The sequence below is a fragment of the Patagioenas fasciata genome, chromosome 1 (genome assembly GCF_037038585.1).
Source record: "Patagioenas fasciata isolate bPatFas1 chromosome 1, bPatFas1.hap1, whole genome shotgun sequence".
Classification (NCBI taxonomy): Eukaryota; Metazoa; Chordata; class Aves; order Columbiformes; family Columbidae; genus Patagioenas; species Patagioenas fasciata.
This window is the reverse complement of record NC_092520.1, coordinates 98,328,664-98,344,791: the sequence shown is the minus strand read 5'-3', so window position 1 is coordinate 98,344,791 and position 16,128 is coordinate 98,328,664. Positions and strand designations below refer to the sequence as shown.

Sequence of the window (16,128 nt, the reverse complement as noted above, 5' to 3'; positions counted from 1 at the left end):
ATGCTATTTTATTATATTCTTTTGCCTAGTTCAAATTTGATTTTATTCACAGTTTATCCAAGTAAAACCTTCCAATAAAAGTCTTATGAGAGTTCACTAAATGTTTAATATAATCTTCTGTTAATTATTATTCAGCTTTCTTCACTTTGATAATGGTAGGCATTGTTGTATAGATAAGTGGGTAGAAAGATAGCTGTAGTATTGATTTTGGAAGTCTTTATGATAGATTAATGTCATTCTTATTTTTCCTGAATTACTGTAGCAGGGCTAGGTAAAATGTAAGCCCAGAAGTGCTTTTCATCCTCTACAGTGTCTGTTTTCCAGTCCTGCTTTCCCATTTTGTTGAGTGTTAGATAGTCTTTCCTGCCTGTTAGTGGAAACACTCCCGTTCTTGGAGACAACTTCTAATTTAAATAAATTCTAGTGGACTCAAAGTTTCTTACCAGGCAATTGTCAGTATCTACAGAGAAAACAAACCAAAGGTAGTCTCTTGCTGAATTTAGATGATTGTCCTATATTTCTGCAGTATGAAAGTGCCTCGCCCTTCATTTGATGATTTATCCTTTAGACTAATGTGTGTTTAGTCTGCTGAAGGATTAAAATGAAAAGCTTTGTATGTGCATGAAGGCCAATTAATTAGTGGTGGAGGCTAACAACCTACTTGAGGAAGGCGGTATGCCATCATCTCCGAAGCCTCTTAAGCCAAGTCCTGCTTCATACGTGACAGATCATTAAGCCATTAGTTTATATCTGTTCATTGGATTTGGTCAAACCGTAGACGAGCTTTGAGGGAAAACATCTGAGTAACTTGGATGCCTTTGGTCGTCTAGACCCATATCGTTCTGGATAGAGCCTTGGGCAGAGGACAGAAATGGGGTTAATGATGTTTCAGAGCAAAGAAAAATCTGTCCAGTGACTGGGTGACTCCTGTACCTGGGAGGCCCAGCTCAATCAAACAGAAGGCCCACGAAGGGCAGCACTTGCCAGCATTGCGCCACGTTTTCTCTCATTTCCTTTTACTACTTACAACACCTGCTCCTACTTTCCACATCTTACGTCCACTTCCTTCTGTGTTGTAACGACCTGTGCCAAGCTCTGATGCCATCTGTGTTGGGATGTTCTTAAGCAATTAGAACTGAAATGTAGTAAGGAACTGAGTCTAGAGCTCTGGGCATGACACTGGAAAACAGGCAGTCCCAAAACAAAACAGAATTTTCAACTGTAGTCCATGTTCTTGATGTGTCCTGTAATCTTGAAACATTTTATTTAAATGTTTCCCATAGGCAAAATTAGATCAATATTAATTCAGCTATGGTGTAGAATTGCTTGTCTGTCTGTAAGAGTTAATAGGTAAATGTCTTTCCAGAGTTTGAGTGTTTTATTCTATGAAAATTCTACTGACTATTTAAAATTAGGCTGTAGTTACCAAATTAGACAAGAGTGTCTACCACTGGTAGAATCTGTTGAAAATGCTGCCTTTCAGATCGCTTTATTTGAGAAATTCTGATGACGCCCTTTTCACAGAAGTAGTGAAAGTAATTTGTAGTTATTATCAGTGATGGTCATCCTTGAAAAACTACAAATTGCGTAATCAATATAGAATTAATAGTGGTGTTAAGATATAAGCAAATAGTTTGAATCAAGAAGATAAAACATCTGATTTTTATTTAGAAAAGCTGCTTTGGGGAATAGTTGGTGTATTCTTACAACATTTTCCCTTTAATTTACTGATGTAATTATGCTTCATGATAAGTTTAAATTTGTTGCTTTCTGGAATTCTCTTTCAATTTTTATTGTGGCATCCAAGGATACAGACACTGACACAGAAGGTCTCCAGCACTGTGAACTTTTATGGCTTCATTCTTAAATGTAAACCTATGATGTCGAATCATAGAATCATAGAGTGTCCTGAGTTGGAAGGGACACACAAGGATCATGAAGTCCAACTTCTGTCCCTGCAGAGGACAACCCCACAGTTCACGCCATGTGTCTGAGAGCATTGTCCAGCCTGTTCTTGAACACTGTCAGGCTTGGGGCTGTGACACCTCCCTGGGGAGCCTGTACTGTATTACCACTCTGTCCATTGCATTGCCAAGTAAATACAGTCAATGTAGGGGAGCAATAAATGCTTCCTGACTACACTTCTTTGAGTTTTTTAACCTTTCAAGTAAATAATGCTCTTAAAGCACCTCTGCCTTTCCTCCCCAAACCATCAGTTTAGGAGTGATCAAATACAACTGAAGTGTACAACTAGAATATTACTCTTTAGTTGTTAGCATAGTAACTTGGACAGTGTCTAAAAGGATACAGAATTTGGTTTTGACATGGTTGATGGCATATATTTTTCCAAGCGTCCATCAGAATGAGTTGAAAAGTATCCTGTTACTTCCTACATAGATCGTGTCTAGAGGAATGAAGTCTCGTCCGACAAATTTTCTTCCTGCCCATATGTTTTTGGGTTTGTCTTCATTGGAAGTTTGTGTTGGTTTATAATGTTACCTCAAAAGACTCATAACAATGAATGTTGAACTTGACTCCACAAGCAGCTCAGACAGAGGTGAATGATGTCACCGTCTGCTCTGCACAGAGATAAACCTTACACAAACCTACTAGGGGCTGTCTCTGACCAGCAGGTTCTGTGCTAAACATGACACAATTTTTTCATGTTGTACGCGGGTGATAATTTTGATTTTTAAGTGCCTATGCCAGTCTTTCAGAGAAGCACAGCATGATTATTATTTTTTTTAATGAATGACAGTACACATTCAAACTAAGTTCCAAAACTGTTCTTAAAAGTTGTTTGTTATGCCTGTGGCTTTGTTTATTGGTCAACTGTTGCAGTGAATAGTATTTCCTGTTCAGTAAGCAAGAGACTAGAAAAATATTTTTGTCTCTTATAGTTTCTCCTAAGCTTTTTTTTTTTTAGAAATCCACATTTCGATGATCTTTGCCAGTGAGACATGACATAGGGGAAATATGGAAATACTGTTTTCTGACCAAGCAAACCAGCTAAAATGTGAAGAATGTGAAGTTCACAGATTGTATGTGAGCATGATCACGATCTCCCAGGTCATATAGAACTGCAGTGTCTCTTCTGGTTTTTGTCTTCTCTTTGATAGGGACTGCACACACTGTTTTCCTTCCTTTTTAGAACCTGGAATACCATCTTTGAACCAGATGTGAATAATGGATTTTAAATACCAGTGACTGACATACTGAGTATCATATTAGAGTTAAGACAAGAATTGCAAATATACATTAAAAAAATCTATACTTTGGCATAAAAAAACCCATAGCTTAAAATGCTGATATTTAGTGATAAGTCCAGCCTTTGACCTTCCAGTTTGAGTGGTGTTCTTGTACATGATGGTGAGCATACTGTGATGACACATGGATCCTTGTTTGTTATGATTTCAGTGTAGACACTGAGGCATGTGGTTCATCACCATCCATACTATTCCAGGGAAGCTTAGATGAAATGTGAGAGACTGCTTAGCTAGCACAAATTTGTCCATTTTGTGCTTCATTTGCTCATTTTCCTTGTATCAGTAGAAGAGTAGGGTACATGATAAGGAAAGCCTTTCTGAAAGATTGTAATAGAGGAAGCTTCAGTTCCACAATAAAAATGCAAATTTTTTTAAAGCTTATCTACTCTTAAGTTCTATTTTAAACAAATCAGATAATGCTTGAGGTGCAGACAGTTTTGTTGCATTGTCTGGAGGAAGCTCTGTGCCTTTTGTTTGCTTTGCTATCAAGAATGAGAAAAGCCCTGTAAAGAGTTTGAGAGCAGAAGAAGAGTTTTTGCTGATGGATTGAAAAGTGATAATGTGTGTGTTTTGTGAATAAAAAAAGTCTTGGGAAATTAAATACATATTTTTCAATTGCAACTACTAACCTTCTGTCTTTATAAATAATACTGCACTTGGAGAGTCAGGATGAAATAAATTTGCCCAGACAGTTTAGGCGCGGTGTTAATTCCTGTGCAGTGTCCCTGTGTTGCTCCATAGTGGGTACAGTTCTCCCCAGAGGCTTTGCCTGTCATTTGACTGCTCAGCGTCTGTCTCTGGGGTTGCCTACGACAGCAAGTGGGACTCCCTGGCCAAGGCGCTTGGATCTATCCTTAGTGAGACTGATTCTGATTTATGTCATTGTATGAGCAGTGATCCATGTGAAGGAATTTTATTTCAGCCTGTCATTCATTTTCAGGAGAGCTAACACAATGAATCTTAGCTTCTTTCTTAGTTCCTCTGTGAATTTAAATCTATTATATTTAGTTGCATTTCGGTTGTCCTAATTTTATGCAGTTGGCCCGAGAGGCAAAACAGTCCTGTTAAGAATCATGTGTTTTCTGCTCCAAGATACAGTTGTTACATAGCATTTTTGTTTTATCTAATATATTGCCCTCATGAACAGGGGCATGTGTAGAGAGGATTTAAAGGTAGGGGAACAGAATGAGAGCCATCTTCACCGATCATGGGAATATGAAAGCAAGTTACAGTGGGAGGAGGTGGGAGACTTTCATATCTGTGCTTTCCTGGAGGTGATTTAGTGACTGGAAAGTCGCAGAGCAGTAGGTATTAGTTGAGTCCCTAGGCGGCATTGGTGCTAAGAACGGGAAGACAAGTGGCAAACAGAGAAGGTTGGTGCAGTGGGAGGACGTGTGTGTGATCTCTCCTTCTGGGCCTTCTGTTCTGCTGCTGCTTTTGGAGATCTGCACTACCTGGAATCAAGAGCAACACAGCGGTTGGTTGTGGCATGAATGAGTACTGTATTTTTGTAAAGTTGCACTACTTCTGTTACTAATTCCTGAGTCATCCTTTCTGACATAGCAGATTCATTACTGTATTTCATGCAGCAAATTAGTTTCTCAAAATTAATAGAAGAGATTAGATGTTCAAGTATACCAGGATATCTGGAGTAGAAAGTTAGCTAGTCCTTGAAGAATCAAAAGCCATGCAGCAAAAATATTGCACATAAATAATTATTTTGATATATTGCTCTGTAACAGTGCTTTCTGACCTACTTTCTACTAGTCACATAAATAACATATATTATAAAGTAATATTTCAGTAAAAAAAATTTTTTTCATGTGTGTTTTTCTTTCAGGGCAATTAAAGCATTTCAGGAGGCGCTTTATGTTGATCCCAGCTTTTGTCGAGCCAAGGAAATTCATTTGCGACTTGGGCTTATGTTCAAAGTGAACACAGACTATGAGTCTAGTTTAAAGGTAGGTTTAAGTCCTTTCAAATTGAATTAACACTTGTTGTTAGTCATGTTGCATCTTATAACTGCAAAGAATACGTAAGTGTGTGGCAGTTAAAGACTGCCTGCTTTAGAAATACAAGTGCTTTGGTATGAAGTGTCTTAGTCTGAAGACAGAGTTTAAGGGTAGGATTTGAGATGTTAGGAGCTAGGAATTCTCAGAAAATCCCAGCAAAACTATAAATCAGCACTGATATTTCAGCAGATCAAAAATTTGATGTAGGGCCCTAATTAAAATAGTAAATTTTTGGGGGAGGCTGAGGATGTACAGAAAGTCAAAGGAAAAAGAAGAGAAAAAAAAAAAGCAGTTCAGATTTCTCAGTGTTATTCCCCACCACTCGCTTCTGGCTACACTATTGTAAACTGGATGTGCTTAAAAATCGTTTAAAATAGAAAGCTTTTATGCAAAACAATGTTCTCATATCAATTTTTAATATAATTTCTACTTTTCTAGCAGTTAATAATTCCCTTATTTCCTGGTTTGAGAGTCAGCTTCTAAGGCAACATTTTCTGGCTAATCAGTTAGAAATGGTGTATGTTAATGCAGTACTTTCTTTTGTACTCCTTGAATTGTTTTCACTGCTTGCATTTGTTTTCATTCTCCAATTATAATCTGCCACTTTATCTCCCTACATTCAACATGTTTGCCCATTTTTTCCTCCTTCCATTTCCTGCTCTATCCCCATCATATTTCCTCCCTGACACGTAAATTTAGGTATGTGTGTCTTGGAAAAAAAGTAGTATTCTTTAAGAGAGTTTCATGTGCTAGGAAATTCACCTTCAGGGTTGAGAGTTTTGTAATCTGTAATTAACTCTAATTTATAAACATATTTCTGTATATTAATAGCTTCTAAAACTACTTAAAACATTAAATGTTTAATCTCCAAGTACCTTGTAGTTTCCTTTTCCTGGCAGATTGTTTTCCTGAAAGTTGTGGCTTTGAGGCCATCAGAAGCACATTGTCCAAGATTTCAAAGAGTGTTACTCTCAATTTTTTTTTTCTGTATTTGTAGTGATGGGAAACACTCCTCTCATCAGGCTTCCAAATTTACACCTACAGAGAGAGGTGGATTTGGAAATGGTGATTAGAGAGGATGATACTGCAGAGAAATAGGAAAGACTCACTGCAATGGATGGCAAAAGAGAGAAAGGGGAGGTAGAGGTATAGATCACTGTGTTAGGAAAGAGATCTGAGTTTGGGTGGTCCTATTTCCTTATTCTTTGGCATGGATATTGTATTGGCTGTTGCAATACATAATGAACAAAAGAAGTGCTGAAGAAGTACATTTTTGTTTTATTTTTAAAGAAGTCAGTGACAAAACGAGACTAAATTTACAGAGAGGGTAGTAAACTTGCAATCAAGTAGTGGAAGGAACTTCTGCATTTTAATTTTTAGTAGAAGAAATTGATCAAGGAACAAATAATGTTTTCCTGCTGTGCCATGAAATATGTAATTCTGTCACAGAATCAAGTATTTAAATAGGTATTATGAGAATTCAATCTAAATAATTTATTGCGTTTGATCTTCACAACTTTGCAAAATAAGGTGGTTACTTAATACAAGGATTTTGAGTATACCAAACTTTTAATTTTCAATACAGCAACTATGAATGGGAAAAACACTAAAGAAGTATTTTAAAAACAGAAAGAAATTAACATTTGTAATGCACAATTATCATTATTCCGTTTCTCTTACATGCAACATGATTAAGTTACTGAAGTAAACAAATGGCAGCAACAAAAGCAGCTTACCTTGGAGCAGAGTGAAGATTTTCAAAAGGATGATGAAATAAACATGATTGGGGGTGGGTTGCATTAAGGATAGTTTACATTGTCCTTAAATAAATATAACTGCAGGTTTTTGCTAAAAGGTTGTCTTGTTTGCCACCTTACAATCCTGACTGCATTTTTTGGCAATCTCTAGTGTGTTGAGTGATTTTTATTCAATTTTCAGGCTGAGGTGGATCAGAAGTGTGAACCAGCTCAACTTGAGCTTGCCAGTTGCTAGATCCAGTACAAGGCAGATGGCAACAATGTGTGAATGGGAAGAGGGGGTACAGCTGTTTTATTCTCTCCTGGTGCAAAACAACATGAAACTATACTCTGCATTACCAGCTGAAACACCTAAGGTGTTTCCTTTGCTACAGAGGTTGCAGTCTTTGCAGAGAGAATAACAGTGAGAGGAGCAAGAAAGAAAAGAGCCGGTGGGGCAAACAATTTTGACTGTTTTCAGCTCAGCTGTGGATTTAAAGTAGAGTCCTGAAACCGATCTAGTTTGAAAACAAAGTATTACTGATTAAAACATAGCTGCTTATACATCGGCCATGTATCGATTGAGGAGTAGACTAAGAGGAACAAGCAGGGTAGTAGCTTCTTTAGAAGCTAATCTGAGTGATCACTGAGTTGAGGTTAAAAAAACAGAACCCTGTGAGTGACAAGGGTATGAGAGGCAAGTCAGAAAATACTTCCTTAGTGAAGAGAACAAAACGAAGTGCCGCTGCTGTGGTTATGCACAAGCATGGGGAGAATGACATGAGAAAGAGATATGATAACAGAGTGCAAAAGGACGTTTTCACAGAATGTCTGTCTCATTCTCTGCGACTGAATGTTTCGTCTCTTCACGAAAGATAAGTAATCCGACATAAATGAAAATACCCTGTTGTCTTGTTGTGGCTTTTTTTATTTTCTTCTTTTTTTTTTTTTTTTAAATTTTCTTTTTTGTAGACCTTTTCAGAAGTATCTGGTATCTTAGAGGATGGTTATGGAGTTCTGGATCCAGCCTGCTAGTGACTGGCCTTGAGCACAGACCCTTTCCCTGGGGATCTGTATAAAGTAGTTTGTAGCCCAGTTTGAGCTTCCTATTTAACACTGAGGCAAAAAGTGGAAGTAATTGATAATCTGCTCTTCAGTTGTGACTGTTCTAGATTTCACAGATTGTACCAACGTTGCATTAGTGCACTTTGAAATATCATAATATTTTTGATGCTATTCAAACATTCATGTTAAGTCTGTAATTGCTAAGAATAAACCACTGCCAACAGATGAGTCATTGTCAGTCAGAGTCTACAGGCAAAGGGGGAAGATGGGAATCTGAAGGTCATATATTCCATGTTTTTTACAATTTTAACCATTAACATAAATCATCTATATTTTATGTAAGCAATTTAAGGACAAAATTAATTTTTACTATTTTAAGATGTTGATGATCAAGATAATTACTAGAGTGCTGTTTAACAATCACAAAATCAACTTTCAGTGTTATTTCGAAATCAGTTACTGCTTTTGCATGCTTCTAACATTGCTACAGTTAAGACTTGCAAATTACTATGAGAATCCTTGACTGCTCCCTTATGTCATTGCCATCAACTCTGGCAAAAACACTGGTGCTGTTGAAAATAACTTGGCCTTCAAGCTCACATTAAGTGTGGGGCAGGAGAGAAGTGGCCTTTCTGGTTGAAAAGAGGACAGTCCTTGTGTAACTTGACAGTTGTGGCAGTTTTACCTTCAGAGGTGATAAATGAAAGCTGAATTTGCCCCCTTCATTAGAACAGTACAATTAATTCCAGAATCAAGTGGCAATAACCTGGGGGTGGGGAAGATTTTTTTGTTGATTAGTAGCAACCTGCTATTAAGGTTCACCTCACAGTTCTTTTTCACACTTTACTGTGTGTCCTCTTGCCACCTTCCTATTTGCCATTTCCTACAAATGATGCTGGGAATACTGTGTTCAGTGGTGTTAGCTATAGTAACAGTGATGAGCTTATACTCTAAGAGTATAATATGTTGTTTTATTGGTTTGGTAAATGTAGTTGTCAAAAACGTTCAAGCTTCTGAGTACATGTCATGTTATTTCTGGCATGTCACTTGCTAGGTAGCCTAGTCATTTTTCAATTTATTTAACGTGTTTTTTCAGTTTTAGCTTCTTTTTTTTCATATGTAATCATCCTGTCTTGTGCATGTTTCCCATTTCTCCTAAGTACTTTTGATTCTTGACCAGTTTCTAGCAAATACATCAGAATTAAAGATATTTCAAAGAGAAGTTCTTAGAACATTCTTGCATGACATGTTGCCCGAGATTCATTTGAGCTCTGCAGGCTGAGAACCAGGTGATCTGGTTGGCTTGATCTGCAACAGAAGCACCAAATGACTGTTTACCGGTCTGGTCTGTTGGGACCTGAAAAATTCTGTGAAGGGAACTGTCCCCTCTACACAGAAGCTACTGCACATTGGGCATCGTCCATGCCTCCTGTCCAGCTGGAAGCTGAGCACAGAGCTAGGTACAGCACGAAGGAGGAGCTGTGTGTGTTGTGTGGGACCACTGACACACATAAAAGAGAAGCTGAGGAAAAAAGGAAAACATACAGCTTTAATATTATTAGTTTAAGTGCTGAGTTACATTGGAAAGGGAAGCTGTGGGAAACAGGTCTTCCATCCAGTACTCATTTTGCTTGCTGGCACTGAAGTATCATCATGTACTTTTGGTGGGGAGTTAGGGCTACCATCCTGAAAGCCATTTGAATGTAAAATTCAGTTCACTTACCTTGTTTCCTGACAGACTACTTAAGGGGAAAAAAAGAAATCTTAGTTTTTCGTATTTATTAGAATGGTAACATTGAGGGAATGGTGGTTGGGTGGGGTATTTTCTGTGGTTTTAGTTTTGTAAGGAGGTGTTTTATTTGCTTTTGTTTGGGCTTTTTTTGGTGGTGGACTGTTTTGTTGGTTTTGTGAGGTTTGTTTGTTTGTTTGTTTTGTAGTGAGTGTTCAGTAGGGCCTCTGGACTCGAGCAGGTTATTTTATGGCAAACCGAGTTATGCTGCGCTTCAGGAATTTTGTTTGGTTTTTAAGTATTGCAGATTCATCCTGTACCCAGCAACAAAACTCTTAGGAGGATGAAAACTAAATTTCTCGTGTTTTCAATCATTTGCATTTTTGTAAAAATACTCATTCTGCCTTTTACTTTTAGACTTTTTCCTTGTTAGGTATACACAAAACAGCTGTCCTAGTAGGTTGCTTCAGGCCTGTGCTTTGATCTTGCCTGTAAATCATCAATTTAAATACGATTATATATTTTAAATTGTTTTCCTAAAGATTCTCATTTATTATCAGTGTTAATACTTCTTATATTAGGATAAGAGAAAGGCTGTAAAAGAATTAGAATTTATTTGGGAAATATACTTTACAAAAAAATTAAATACTGATATACAGATAAACAGCTCAAGGTACTTATTTATAGTCAGACACTTTTCTGTCACTTATTCAGATAATTCTCCTGTCTATATGTATGTTTATGAAAGATATTTTTAGCTACTGCAGCTGTTGTATGTCAACACGTAGCTGTTATAGACATACTGTTCATTTTTAATGTTGTTTTTTTAATTATAAATAAAAATGGATGAAAGTGAAAAACTGTGTTTTCAAGCCTTCAAGTGCTGTTTCACAACAGTTACCTTTCATATGTGCTTAGATTAGTATTTTTTTTAAGCTTAGCATATTAAATCAAAACGTGTTTTTATTTTTTATTATTAAAGAAAAATTAACTAGTCCAAATACATACAATTAGGCAAAGTTTTAATTTCTCATGTCTATTTTTATGTCTATAATTCTACCAGAAACTAATCAGCAGCATTTTTAGGTAAAAACAAACAAGCAAAACCAAACAAAAACCATGAAACAAAATCATTTTGTGGAAAGCAAGATGAAATTAGTCAAAAGATTATTTTAATAAAAATGAGAGTGGTTGAAAACAGCATTTGGGAATTAAATAACTCTCCAAGTATTTGTAGTTTGCATATGCATATGATGGAGAGGCACATACAAGAAATAAAAACCTGGAAGTTTTTTAGTGCAGCATGGCACTGCATTCAAACGGCACAAGAATTATTAGTGCAACTGGATTTGACAGTGGATCATGATACTACAGTGTTTGGCCTACAGAGTGTTTTGTTTTGATTTGTTCTCCCTTTCTTAATTTTGCTTGAGTTTTTTAAGTAATTTTTGAGTTTTCCTATAAAAGAGAACTGTATGTATATTTAGAAATGTCATGATTACAAAGAAGAGGAAATACTAAAATGGAATTTGCATGCTGTGTGATGTCTTCTCACATTTGGGGGTGGGGGGGAAGGACATGAGGAGACAGTTGATTTGAAGTTGAGCACTGAAGCTCCTGAGTGTTGGTGCTGATACACTCACTTCATTTGTGGACCTTCTTATGGATGTGGATCTTGGTCCAGGTGTATTACCTGTGACTGACAGGCTGTCGTTCAGGGCACACAGGAATAAGTGGCATGCAGGCTACTGGTCAGGTAGCCACAGGTACCTGGCAAGGATTGTGCTATGCTTGTGGTTTGGCCCAGGTGGATGGCTGGGCTGGAGACAGAGCTGCGGGTCCTGAAACGACTGCGGCACTGTGGTGCCTGGTGATGCAGCAGTGGGGACAAGCTTCCAGGCATCCCATCTCTCGGCAGCATTTTGTTGCTTATGTCTGTCCATCAGGCTGGAACAGAGGTATAGTTAAATTTTGATGCTGCACAAGTAATGGTAAAACATGCAGACAATCTGAGTGTTAGTGTTGCTTTGTGAAAAGCCCTCTGGTATACTGTATAAGAGGTTGGTCTTTCTGTTCAAAGATAATTTTTCAGGTACCATTCATAAAACCAGGAGATTCTTCTGAGTATACTACTGCTGTTTTTCAGTTTGTCTATATATGACCTTTGTTTCTTTTATCCTTTCGCCCTGTCCATGTAACAGTTTTCCTCAGTCTTGAAGGTGCTGTAGGTTTTTTAATGTTGGGCAAAAGTAACTGAGTGTTTATACTACACAAACCTTCGTCTTACAAAATGAATTAGTTCTGAATTCAGAAGACACCAGAGAGTGATGAGCTGGTGTAGCAGCACATGTTGCCTGTGTCCTCTCCTGACCCTGGGCCCTGGCCCCCACATGCCTGGCAAATGGAGGCCTGGCACTGTGCCACGGCTGCTTACGCAAGGCTGCCCGTGTCCTACTTCTCTGAACAAAGCCTGCTCTCAGGAACGTAGGCATCACACCTAGGGCACATAGGCAGAAAAAGCCATCTCCTGACAGAATTTTACTGAGTCATGATGGAGCTCTCTTTCATGGTAAGTCTGTGAGGATTGTCAGGTTTCAAATGATGGCTTGCCTTGCTTGCTGAGGAAACGCAGAACCGAGAGCTGTTAAACATGCTAATGTCATCCTCCAGAGGAGGTGGGAGTAGAGTCACTGTTTTGAGGTCTCAGGCTTGAATGTAAACAGAGGCAGAACTGAAAATCTTGCACTAAGGAAAAAACAGTTCTCTTTGTGTTGGCCATTTATTGATTAAAGAAACAACAAAAACCTGGGTACTTGCCCCTTAAATTGCAAAGGACTAATTTAGTAGGAGAACTGGTGTTTCATTCTAGTAGTGAAAACATATTAAGTTACCTAAATCGGTGTCAGATTACTATTATTTTACTACCAGACCTGATCCTTTCATCAATTCTGTTTATGTGCAATCTGCTGTACTTCTGATCCTTGGAAAGGTTACCTTTGAAATTGTTTCCACAGTAAGAGGCAAGTCAAGGACTCCAGAGGAGACAAAATAGGCTGTAGATAGTTGTGCAGTTACAGATGGCTAGAAATCAAGGTATAGTATGACTTGAGCTGCAGCTCTTGAAGAGAGCTGGTTACTTTTTAACATTCAGAACACTGCCTTCTAGGTAAATCCTCTTACTTGGGATTTGAATTTCTATAGACTGCTGTCTGCCTTGAGGTATTGTATGTCTTCTCTGAACTGCAGCGGCCTCTCCTGCATAATAACTATTTCACACAGCAGTAGCCAGCCTCAGTACTGCAATATTTGAGAGAGGTGCAGATGTTTGCTGGCCGCTTCTGTTTTTTGCAGAAATGGAAGTTGGAAATTATTACTATTTTTAAAATTTTTTGGTGCTGGTAATTGTGATTAGTGGGTCTGCTTTTGGCTGATGTGTTTTATGCGTTAGATTGCGTGCATGCTTTTTTTGTCTGATTTTGAATACTTAACAGAGAGCTATGTATTATTTATCTGGCAAGAGGTGTAGGTTTGCTCGTGTTTGTGCATTTCAGAGGTTCTTGGTGTGAAAGGCTCTGGGTTTTCTGTGCATTGCTTTGCGATAAGTGTTTAGTGCAGATGGTTTATTTTGTTGTAGCTGTGGGCTTTGGTTTATCCATTTCTTTACTGTTCATAGCCCAGTTAACAGTGCAAGCAGAAATTTACTAGACTTAGAAAATTTTCGTAATGTGGATTTTGAAATTTAAAAGTCAGCTAATGTAGCAGTAAGAATTTAAATTTTTAGGAGGTATTGGTGAGAATATTCCTGCTTTTTTTTTTTTTTTCTTTAACTGTACAGCACTGATACTACTGGCACATTTAAATATTAAAATGGTTGGATTTTCTTATATGGTTGCCTGCTTTCTCTCAGTGAGTCTCACTGCAGTAACACTTCTGAAAAGCTACTGCAGAACAGTTGTCAGCTGTTTCTCTTTAGATCTACTTATTTTTTATAATAGCATTTCTAGGTGAGAGCGGATGTGTTCCTTTCTGCTTTATCTTTTCGTATTAATTGTTAGTGACAGTGCAAGACGACACATCTGTGCAAAATGGATTTTGTACCATTTAGATCGGTATACTACATGTACAGGCCAAAATATATAGGTCTGTTCCATTTTTTCTTTTCTCAGGCAAAATTCAATATAAAATAGAACATTTTATTTTTATTTAATCTTTTTTAAGTTGCTTGCTTAGTAGAATCACTATGGTAACCGACTAAAGATGTCTCTGAGGCACACAGCCTGCATTGCAATGTAAGTGAGGGGAGATGTTAAGTTCTATATTACTGCTGAACAATAGAAAAAGGAACAGGCAAAGGAGATAAATGAGTTAATATTTAATATTTACAAGCTATTATTTATTACTTGCTCTAAGGTTAAAAAGTTATTTTACAAGCAATGTATATGTGAGTTCATTTTTTCTGGGAATGATACTGTGAGTTCGTTTCTCTTCTGGGAATGATATTGCTAAAATGTTCATTAAAAATACAAAATTTGGGTTATCATTCAACTTGAGTTTATTTCATCTTTTAAAAGCTGTTACGTATTGCAAATTATGTTGGCAGAAGTTAGGACGATAAGCTGTGTCACTGTGTGCCTCATAGAGCTCATGAGAGCAGCATCAGCATTCTCTTTTTATGCTTTACTATGGATAATAAATTAATTTTCTAATAATTTTTCTGTTAAAATGTTTATCTAGAAATTTGATGGTCTGTTAAACTCTACTTATAAATCTTTAACACGTGTGTTATATAGGCATGCTATACATGAGGTATTATTAGGACCATGAAAAAAAAAGTTATGTTGTATCTAGTAGCTCTGACAATACTGAAAGCGAGTTGCATGTACATCCATTAATAAGGATTTTTTGTTCCCAGCTACACTAATAAGCTCCTGAATGCCACCTGGTCTGGCATCCTAAACAGCAGGAGCTACATTGTCATTTTTGTGCTAACAAAACAAAATATATGAAAGCATCAGTAATGTTTTGTTTATTGGAAGCCATCTAAAACTGTATTTTGTAGATAACAATAACTAGTATTTCACATGCTGTCTCTTAGGTTCTTATATTCCTAGGCCTTATTCTCTGTTGAATTAATATATCTATCTAATTTTACACTATGTGCAGGATTTTTTTATGAAGCTTATGGAAAAATTCAGAGGCACTTGAGTTTATATGCCCATTACATTCATTTTAACAGACTTGGTCGCTTTTCAAACCATAAATAGTGATCACTGAATTAGCATGAGAGTCATTAAATGGTTGCTCACATCCAGACTTTCTGGCAGACAGACTTCATTGCTCTGCTTGTGTGACCTTCTTTCTAGAAGGCTGAAATGCTTGGCTCTGAACGTCACAATGCAAAGATGTTTTAAAAGATATTCTTTCGATCCCTTGAGGACAAGCCATTAAAAATAAACAAGCTTTAATGATTAACTGAAGTTATCTTAAAACCTGGAGGAGACGATGTAAGAACTTTTAAACTCCTTATGAACTTGTGTTTTAATGTAAGTTACTCATTTTTGAAAAGCTGATCACTTGTCAAAAACATTTAGAAAGACTTAAAATCCCTCAATTTGAAAGAAGAATATTATGTTTTTTCTAGACAAATTGAGAGCTCTGAGCTAGTATGACTACATTCCCAGTTGTGCATTCTGAGGAAAAATGGGTCTTCCAGTTGTGACCATTCATTTGATACAGTCATTCTTCGCGATGCTATCCCAGTTGTTTTGTGAAGACGTCTGTTGCCATCTTACATTCCTAGCAGCATTGCTACATGTTTGCAATAAAAAAAAATTACTTCCCTCTAGTAAATAGTTGAACAGAAATTGAAAATTGTTTTCTTTAAGACACATGGTAAAATACAGTATTAATTTTAAACTAATAAATTGGTGTATTCTTAGTAATTTGCCAATGTACTAGCACTACTTTGTTTGAAAAACAATTAATTCTTTTTTTTCAGCATTTTCAGTTAGCTTTGATTGACTGCAATCCCTGCACTTTGTCTAACGCTGAAAGTAAGTAACCTTTAAGTATTCTCATTTATTTTGTTGTAGATTTTTTTAAAGTCTTGTTTTGATGACTGTAGTAATTTTTTTATGAACCAGTCCTCCAAAATCAAAAGAATCAGTAGTGAGAGAGGGAGACTACAAAGCCTGTCTCATCTGTCAATGGAGACACATATTGCAGTGGAATTGTGGATTGTTTTAGTAAATGCAATAAGTAAAAACTGAGACTTAGCTTATTAAATGTTCTTAAGACTTGAGTTTTGGAGGAAATGTAGT

At 37.0% G+C, this 16,128-nt stretch overlaps 1 protein-coding gene across 8 annotated transcripts in view; it reads left to right on the top strand.

The window, feature by feature from the left end:
- Positions 1-16,128, top strand: part of KDM6A (lysine demethylase 6A) — a 155,247-nt gene that overhangs the window by 77,461 nt on the left and 61,658 nt on the right. For all 8 annotated transcript variants that reach the window (XM_065860541.2, XM_065860533.2, XM_065860559.2 and 5 more), the window contains exons 6-7: positions 5,107-5,227; positions 15,807-15,861. In XM_065860541.2, the coding sequence (XP_065716613.1) occupies positions 5,107-5,227; positions 15,807-15,861 (176 nt within the window). The remainder of the gene's footprint in view (positions 1-5,106; positions 5,228-15,806; positions 15,862-16,128) is intronic.